The following is a 10,086-nucleotide window of genomic DNA, read 5'->3' on the forward strand; positions in this document are numbered from 1 at the left end:
GATAAATGTGTCGACTGTTACTTTTGATGAATTTAATGCATCCTTTCAGAACAAAAAAATTATTTCTTCATCAAAAAAATCTTACTGACCCCAAACTTATGAACAGTAGTGTGTATGTAAATATACATGCTACCTGTTTCTTGTTATCACAAGTCCTATAAAAGTGTTCTGTGATTAAAAATGAATCTAAATCATTTGGTGCCTCAGGAGAGCAAAGACCTTGTCTAAAATGTGCTCTAATTTTTAACCATTAATCCAAAATTAGACTTAAGCTCTTTTAATTCCATTTGACAGTCCATAGTTTAATCCCAGTTTAAGATTATTGTTTCATTTTATTTGAAACATGAGTGAAATCAGGCACATTTAGAGGGACTTTTACTGATCCTGTAATTATTTTAAAAGTTTTTATTTAAATATTGATTATTTGTCATTAGGGTCACTTGATATAAATTGAGTGTGTGGTATCTGATGGAATAGCACCCAGGTCTCTGGACCGTAAAGCACAAGCTCTAATTTCCTTTAGTGTCTCACATTTAGCAGCTGTTTCTAAAGTCCAAGCTCTGTTAACAGAGCGATGAAACGTTTAAGAGGACGGGATCGCTGGTGTCATGATCGTGCTGAGAGGTGCTCACTTACTGCAAATTGCAATGGAAACAGTATCTGGAAACAGTCATAGCTTGTAAAAAATCAATGGAAAGTAACTGGGAAATTATGTGCCCTGCATTTAATAGAAATAAATGAATAGTGGTAAATGATTCTGAACTTAATTATGAACTTAAATGTGCCTGTTTGCAGAAAAAAAACTGACGTGCTGTTATCTCAAGCTTCTAGGAATGCCAAAAAGGGGAGTTGCATTACAAACCAAAGACTTTCTGTATATTTACAGCAGGTTCTGGTGAAGAAAGTACTGTCTCTTTAAAAACACATATTGCTTTTTTTGTGTGTGTGATTGCGTGTGATGATGCTTTCCCACTCCTAGCATGGAGCTCCATGGTCACGCTCTTTCTGCAGGCTGGTCTGATGCATCATGGGAGTCTGAGTTTGTGTGTGCACACGCATGTGCTTAAAAGAGATGTGAAGCTGTTGACCCTTTAGAAAGTTCTTGTCATCAACCTTAACCCTACAGAGTGATTGCAGCTCTTTGACCCCTCAATGGCCTGATGGCTTCCCCTACTTCAAAATAAAATAGCGACTAGGGCTGGACGATTCATCGAAAAGTAATCAAAACCGAAATTCAAAACCTGTACCCGATATAATTTCTTCACATCGGTTATTTCATTTTTCAATCTTTCCCCAGGGTTGCCAGGTCTGCAAAACAAAACAAGCCTGATTGTTATGCAAAAAAGAGTTTCCCCCTTTTTTTACATATAAACTGAAATGTGACTTTTTTTCATAAGATGTTTTCATTTCAAGAGATGTGTGCTTTAAATTCAATTGTTCGAAATATTCAATAAATAACCATAAATAGTTTGTTTCCTTCAGTTATTTTCAAACCACAAAGAAATGCACTCTTTCATTAGAAAGAATATCCCCCCTTTAATAGTTAAGTATTTTTACAGTACAAACCTTGGCAGTGAACTATGAGGGCAAACAAGTTAATAAATAAAATAATCGTTCATTAATCATAATCGAGGTAAAATGTTCAATTAATCAAGATTTTGATTTTAGGTCATATCGTCCAGCCCTAATAGAGACTTACAGATAGTTCACACTTAAATGAATAATTCAGGATCTTTTGCTCATGTTGTTCCAATCTGTATGACTTTCTTTTGTAAAACTGAAATTGAGCAAGATGTCCAAGCTGCTCTTCCAGACATATGTTGCCAAGCACCATAAAAGGATATATTTGACTTTTGAGCTTAAATCCAAGTTTTCTAAAGCCATATAATAGAATTTTTTACCCCCCGTCGTGGCCGCATCACCACCCTGGGGTGCATTATTTTTCTAATAATTCAACGGCCCGTCGTCAATTATTCCTTACATAAAAGTGTTAATTTATTTCAAAAAGCATAATTCTTACTGACCCCAAACTTTTAAACGGTGGTATATTAATGCATGCAACAACATGTTGTCTCAGGAAGTGCGATTAAAATGAGAACTGAAGGTCATGAAGGTTCAAAACGACATGAGAATAAGAAACATGACTATTTTCAACTGTCCACCTTTAAATATAGATTATTGTTAAATTGGTAAAACCTAAAACAGCCATAAATAACTGTTTGATTGTGTATTTAATGTTCTGTTTCACAGTTTAAAGTTGTTCTTGTGGCCTCCATGATTGTTTTTTTTTAAATGCTTGGTATAGGACATTCATGAAGAGATCCCCTGGAAGCCTTTTAAATTCAGTACAGATAAGGGTCAGATTCTCAGTGTTTGGTCCTGTGATCCACGGTTTTGTTCACTGTCGCCATAGAAATGCTAAACATAGGAGCAGCAGCTATGGATACTCAACAGGCTCATTGCTAAAGAGAAAGAAACTGAGATGTACAGGGATCGATTTCAGTCCGAATGTGTTTTATGTCCCGCTGGTCTGGTCGATAAAGTCCAGCCTATGACTCATAGAGGCTCTTGAGGATCCTTGTATGTTCCTCTGAACCCCGACAGAGACTTTAATGACCACACTGATGCCCTGACCACAGCTCTGCCGGGCAGCCACACGTCCAGACAAATAGGGACTCTGTGATCGCTGAACTGCAGGGGGCAATTTCATTTCAGTTCACCCAGTTCAGGAAACTGATGTGGTGTCTGCAGTTCATTCTCTGCAGTTCATCTCCTGAGTCTAGCAAATTGAAAAGGACCTTAGGCCAAATCTGGAATTTATTGGTAAAACTGGTAAAGGAATAGCTCACCCAGAATTGAAGGTTCGGACATTTACAAACCCAAATTACTTCTACTACAGGAAGTCATTTGCTTCTGGCTGCTAAAAATTCAGAATTTTCATTGCAGGAGTCAAATACATTTTAAAATATATTCAAATGGATAACTCTTATTTTGGTAATAACATTTCACAGTATTACTGTTTTTACTAAATAGTTGTTATTCCCTGAAAATTATGAATATTCACTTTGTGAATAAATTGCTCTTTTAAATCTGATCATTTTTATGTATTATTTGAAAAGATTTGCGATTTTAAATTGATTGTAAATGAGAACCAGAATGTAATTTTGGGTGAATTATCCTTTTAATTGAATGCACTCTTATCCAAGTTGAGCAGACAGGAAAACACAGCCTCATTTGCGTTGATCAGATGCTCTGATATGAAATTGATTTACTGTACATGTTGCAGCCAGCACTTTGTGCAAAGCTTAATTTATTCACTCTTAATAATCTTATGCTGTTTGTGTTTAAATGGTGTGTAAGTGTGCTTGTTAAAGTATTGTTCACCTTTTGGAAATTCTAATAAGAGTTGACTACAGATTTTTGGATCATGTCATGTTGTTTCTTTATCCTTGCATTTCCTAAAATTGTCTCACATTAAATTGTTAAACAAAAAATAACAAATTTACAATAATATTTAGAATTTTTGTAGCTTTAGCATTTTTTTTTTCCAGTTTTAATTCATATAGAGAACAAGTGTTAAATATATAAGAATTTTTGAGTTTAGTTTAATATTTTTTCCAGTTTTAATTTTGTGTAGCTTTTTAATTTTTTTTTTCCAGTTTTAACAAATTTAATGGGTTTTCCTTGAGTCAAGGCGTTTGATTTCGAACCTCAAAGTAATTTTGTTTACAAAGCTATCAGCGCCAAATTTTTGTAGTAATTTTGTTGTGCTTGATAGTTTTTTATTAGTTTTAATTTTTTAGCTTTAAACTATTTTGATTTCAGTTTCTGGTTTAGTAAATTTAGCATGTTATTTTATTTTGCTTTGTTGCCAAGGCAACAGTTAATTTTGATAAATTTTCATCAAATATTTATATTTCATTTTATTACAGCTTTAATTTAATTAACAATTTCTAAAAGTTTTGGTTTTAATACTACTTTTAGTTAACAATAATAGCACCATTGAGAACAGGGACTAGCTGTGATCAACTGCTATTTGGCCTTCATGTGTATATGAACAAAATTCTATTTCAAAGTTTTCACTTCTAATATCTGCAGTGTTGTGGATATATGTAGAGAAGCTCCTATGTACGAGTCTTTGCTGACTGTCTATGTTTCCACTGCAGGTTCCGTCCACGCAACCTCCATAGCAGCGTCACGGGTGGAGCAGGCACTCTCTGAGGTGGCCTCTTCCCTTCAGAGCAGTGCTCCGAAACAGGGACCCCTCCACCCTTGGATGACCCTTGCCCAGATCTGGCTGCATGCAGGTACAAACCTCACCCACAGCCCTAATTTGCATCATTTTAACATAAGTCATGCCCACATTCTGTTGTTACATTGTTCGGGTCTGGGTTTAATAAACGGCATATTCTGTAATCTTGCAATAAAATACAGCTTAAGTTCTAAACAAACTGTAATAGAACACCACGTTTAAATATGGACAGCTTATCCCTCACTCTTTGTTATTAATAGCATCCTTTGTCCAAGAAAATACATTAGGAAAACCATATCCAGCAGGATCAAATTTCCCATCTGGAGGCTTTGTCTATAATCAGCATTTACGAATAGACAAGCAATTGTGGTTACTTGTGAATGTGGCTGAATTAAATGCATTGAAGTTTAGGAAAGTTCTGCTAGCAGCTCCAAGGTCATGGGTCTGATCCCCAGGCCAAATAAGTACTGATAAGAACAGCATGAATGCACAGTAAATAGGGGTGTGTGAGTGTTTTTCTGCTGGTACCATGGTTGGTTTAGGCCTGTCATGGATAGCTGACTCCACAAGTTTTCAAAAGCAGTGTTGTTAGAACATAGCAGTGACAGAAATGATCTTTTTCATCAAGAGGCAATATTTGCCCCCTTACATTGATTTCCAGGGGTATTTTTACCTTTTATAAGGGCAATTTTTTAAATGGTATGCTTTAATGTCAAATTTGTTTTAAAGACTAAAGTTAATTAGAATAATTAGACACCATAGGGCTGTTAGTAATCAAATGAAACCAGGATCAACACAAGTCATCTGTTCTCTGCCAGTGTGACACAGAAGCTGCATGTTGTATTTACACCATTTAATGCAGTTCAGAGGTGGCCTGAATGCATTTACGCTGCAAGTACAACTGCCTAAATAATAGAATGAGATTACTGTGTTAAAATACAATTTAGAATATTTAAATATTAAATCATTTTGAAAAAGAAATGATACTTTAAATATAAAACCTGAACTGTCTTAATGAACAAGTCACTGAATCACTCACTCAATCGATTTGTTCAAAACGGCTTATTTGTTCAGTAACAGTAACAGTGTTACTGTTGTTAGCTAAAACTATTAAAAATATAGCAGGTCACTGTCTTTATGAATTGATCATTGAATCATTCATTCAAACAATTAGTTTAGAAATGCAGATTAGTTCAGTAACAAATGTTATTGTTAACTAATATTAAAACTATTAAAAATAACATTTTTGTTAATTAAAATAAATACCGGAAATATTTAAATATTTGATAAAAACATTTGAAATGTTAGAAATGATTGAAATTAGAAAGACCCTAAAATAAAAGTGAACTAAATTAAATGAAATAAAAGTTAAAGTTGAAGTACTAAATTACTAAAATAAAAAAAAATAAAAAATTAACTAAAAATTTAAATAGAAATAAACTGCGAATATAAATAAATTAAAAAGTCAAAATATTAATAAACACTATAATGGTATATAAATGATAATAAAATTACACAACATTTTGGTAGTAAAATTGGAAAAGCTAAAAATTGCAAAAATCCTTTCATTTGTTGTCTCAGAAAAAGACAATCAACTCCGTTACTAAGACTAATTATTCTTTAAACAGCTTGACTGTCACTGAGCCAAGTGAGGGAACCTTAGCAGGACTTGGCAGGGTGAAAAAGGTGTCAAGAGTAAACATGCTTAGTAGTCACTTTCCCTGGAGTTTGTTGGCTGACGGTAGTCTCCCATCAGTCTCTCTGTCTCCTATGAAATGGTTTGAAGGCTGATGAAGTAGCTAACAGCCTGTCTGAGAATCACATTTTCTGTGTGACTCCAGATAAGAAATAAACCCCAGCAATGCTTCTTCCACTGTTTTCTCTTTATCACTTATTTTCTCTCTCTCTGTCTTTCCACAGCGGAGGTGTATATTGGAATGGGAAAGGCAGCGGAGGCAACAGCGTGTACGCAGGAAGCAGCCAACCTGTTCCCCATGTCCCATAACGTGTTGTTTATGAAGGGTCAGGTGGCGGAGCTGCGGGGGAATGTGGACGAGGCCAAGCGCTGGTACGAGGAGGCGCTGTCCATCAGCCCCACCCACGTCAAGACCATGCAGAGACTGGTGAGCACATGCTGTTTATCCACTAACTCAAACCCTTTTGCAGTTTTACACTTTCATGGTTATTGCTCCCAGCAATGCAGTTGATTTCAGGTTTTACTCTTCTTGTGGGAACGTTTGGTTGTGTGTTTGTGTGATCTTCACGCTGAAATTTAGAGAGGAGGCGAGATCTCGTCCCATGTCAGTATTTAGCAGACAATGAATCCAGGATGTGGAGACTTGTCAGAGGAAGTGTGTGTGTGTGTGTGTGTTGTGTGTGTCTGTGAGTGTGAGTGCTGCTGTCTCCGGCTGTGTGTGTCTTAATAGTAAGCAGAAATGTCATGTCTTATAAAGGAGCTCCCCTGTAGTAGACAGCAGCAGGAGGGAGTATTGCCCCTGTCTCTGTCAAATCTCTCCCTCTCTGACCTTCTTTTGTGTGTGTGCGTGTCTGTTTATGTGTCTGACACTGTTGTAACAGCAGGACAGTGGACAGCATCTGAACTCTCAGAGCTGTTCACACTACATTAACCGTCTGTGTACTATAAAGAATATGTTAGAAATACCACGTTGTGCATTCAGACCAAATTTTATGACATTGTCAAAACAAACACAACAGATAACTGTATTCTTATAGAATTGTTTTATGGAAATACAGAGGTCTGTGATCATTTTGACACATTTGACAAACCAAATATGAAGAACAATGCGTATTTACAGTACAGAAACCGTAAAAAAAAAAAAATATATATATAAAATTAATTATAATTAAATATACATTTAATTTAAAATACATTAATATTTTTTTCAGTTTAATATATTTAAAACTTATTTAATAATATTTTATTTTTTTATTTTATTTTTTTCAGTTTAATATATTTAAAACTTATTTAATAATAGTAATTATTTATTTATTTTATTTTATTTTTTTATTTTTTTCAGTTTAATATATTTAAAACTTATTTAATAATAGTAATTCATTCCTGTGATAGTAAAACTGAATTTTCAGTAGCCAATACCCATTACACTAGTCTTCAGTGTTACATCATCCTTTAGGAATCATTCTAATAATGTATATATATGTAAACTATAATAAAAAATAATACATTAAAAAAAACACAAAATATAAAAAACCACTGATTATGTAAACTATAATTAATAATATTATATTATTCATATTGTAATATATAAATAATATAATTAATTATAGTACATTTGTATCAAAATCAACAGACAGAACACTTTTTTGTATGTTTTTTCAGTTTTTCTATACAAATTGTTACCAAACACTGATCTATATCTATTATATTTTATATCTATTATGTATTGTCTATTATAGATCAGTCATTACTAATCTATATTTTGATCATTCTTTTATAACTATACAATATAATGTTATTATACCATAAAATGTAATTATACCATTGCTTAAAGGGACCTAATTAATAAACTTAAAATAATTTTTTTATTTGAGTCCGATTTGATTTGCAATTTCTTAAATCAGTAGGAAGATTAAAATTCATCCAGAACTCAGTCTTATAATTCCTGGCATCTGTATTTTTTCTCTTTTGATTTGTCTGTTTTTTTTCAGGGTCTGATATTGCATCAGCTGCAAAGGTACAGTCTTGCGGAGAAGATTTTGCGTGATGCGGTGCAGGTGAACAGCACGGCCCATGACGTGTGGAACAGTCTGGGAGAAGTGCTGCAAGCGCAGGGCAATGACGCCGCCGCGACCGAATGCTTCCTCACTGCCCTGGAGCTGGAGGCCAGCTGTCCCATCTTACCTTTCACCATCATTCCCCGCACCCTCTGAGACACTCCGAGCGCTCACCACCGACAAAACCTCTGTCCGTGAGTCATGCATGAACCACAGCCCTTAAACACACACCGAAACTCTTCTTCTGTCCTGGAATGCCTTTCCCGCCCCCTCTGACCTTTTTATCGGTTCTCAGACGTGGATCTGCCGAACTCTAATCAACACGTTTATCACGTCTCCACACTGCTTCACTCGCTTTGTTTTTCCCTTCCTATTCCTTCCTTCTTTCTGTGCTAGAATTTCCACCGGCTTCTGTATAGTAGTGGTGCCACTCACCCTAAAACCCCGCCCCCTCCAGCACTCCAATTGGTCAGTTTCATACCACAGTACAAGTGGACCAGTGAGAAACCTTTTCAAGCTGCTGTCACAGTGAAGCGGGTGCTTGATGCCGCGGTTTCATCAAACCACGGTGCTTCCCGAAACATACAATCTTGAGATTCTAGTAGCTGTGTGTCATACGAACCAGTAATAACACTGGTGCAGAGACAGTCAAAAGTGTGTATATGTGTGCCGTGTGTGTTTGTGAGTTAAATGGACGGTCAGAGTGCATGTGTCCTTTACATGTGCTGGTATCCAGGATATCCCTTCCTATGTGGCGTGTGCATGGGTGTTTATTTTGAATGGAATACTTGACACGCTGTTACAGTGGATCCCTGTTACACAAACACACGTAATAAAGGTTGTGTTTCCAGGCTGTTGTTCCTGAGGACAGGTGTGTCAACCGTGTTATGACTCCTAGAGAAACATTACGTCCCCCTCTGATCAAACACTGTATTGTTTATATTCTGTATGTACAAAAGAATCGCCTAGAGCAAATGGAACGGATGCCAAAAGAACAAGTACTCTAAAAGCAAATATTTTATCTTGGTTCTCATTAAAAGAGAAGATAAATCTAGTTTTGGACATTTCGTTTTGTTCAATGGTTTATTTTTCCACATTTATCATGATTCAGAGGTCGAGATTTATATTGTTGATTTATCAGAGCCGTGTTATATTAGATGTTCATTTATCCCAGTGGCTGTGTGCTAGACAGGTGAAGACATATATGTATTCCGTGTGTGTGTGTGTGTGTGTGTGTGTGTGTGTGTGGTGTGTGAACATGAGGGACTGTTACAGATGGACGTTTTAAAACCTCAGATACGCAAACTATATTCATAATGGTCACAGTGATTTCATTTATGTACGAGAAAGAGGAAGCTTTTATGTGTGTATTGAAAGTCTTAGCAGTGTCAATCACAGGGCCAAACACAACTGGAAATGTTTTATGATGTCAATAAATGATCGATTGTGAAAAATCTGTTTTTGTTTGTTATTCCTTATTTTGTCATGTATTTCAAGTCATTTTTGAGGACAGATAATATTGCTAATATAGTAGTATGGCTAATTTAGAATTTTCTCCTAATTGTGACTTTTTCGTAGTTTGTTCTCAAGGGGGCAATACAGATAATTTCATGTCTGTGCAACCATACTGTATGTAATATTTAGCTAACAAGTTTTAAAAATATTAACTCAGGCAAAAAACTTTCAAACCAAACAAGAGTGTTTGTCAAAGTGGCAAATTTGTATGGCCAACTGAACCCGATGCAAAATCTTTTGGGAAATCTCGCACCTTAACTCTAGCTCTGTCATAACTTACATTAACTTACCTTAAAAATCACCCAACAAAAGTACCATTTGTCCTAATTATCCTATAGCATTACTTGTGGCAGTTTTTGTGGAATATAGTGCAAACTTCTGTTGCATTATGAATTGCACTCTAAAACAATTAATTTCAAAGCACAATGACATGAAATTGAACTAAATTATATGTTTTGGCCATACTTTTCACTTGCACACGTTTCCTTACATGCCCTGCTCACCTCAGTTCATGTATGTTAGATGAGCCCACTGTTTCCCTGACTCGTGGTTGAATGAATACCTTT

At 35.5% G+C, this 10,086-nt stretch overlaps 1 protein-coding gene across 3 annotated transcripts in view; it reads left to right on the top strand.

The window, feature by feature from the left end:
• ttc7b (tetratricopeptide repeat domain 7B) overlaps nt 1-9,461 on the top strand; it is a 39,599-nt gene extending 30,138 nt beyond the window's left edge. For all 3 annotated transcript variants that reach the window (XM_042742369.1, XM_042742370.1, XM_042742371.1), the window contains 3 exons: nt 4,167-4,307; nt 6,173-6,375; nt 7,940-9,461. In XM_042742369.1, the coding sequence (XP_042598303.1) occupies nt 4,167-4,307; nt 6,173-6,375; nt 7,940-8,161 (566 nt within the window). In that variant the 3' untranslated portion in view covers nt 8,162-9,461. The remainder of the gene's footprint in view (nt 1-4,166; nt 4,308-6,172; nt 6,376-7,939) is intronic.
• The last annotated feature ends 625 nt before the right edge of the window (nt 9,462-10,086 follow it).

The sequence above is a fragment of the Cyprinus carpio genome, chromosome B17 (genome assembly GCF_018340385.1).
Source record: "Cyprinus carpio isolate SPL01 chromosome B17, ASM1834038v1, whole genome shotgun sequence".
NCBI lineage: Eukaryota > Metazoa > Chordata > Actinopteri > Cypriniformes > Cyprinidae > Cyprinus > Cyprinus carpio.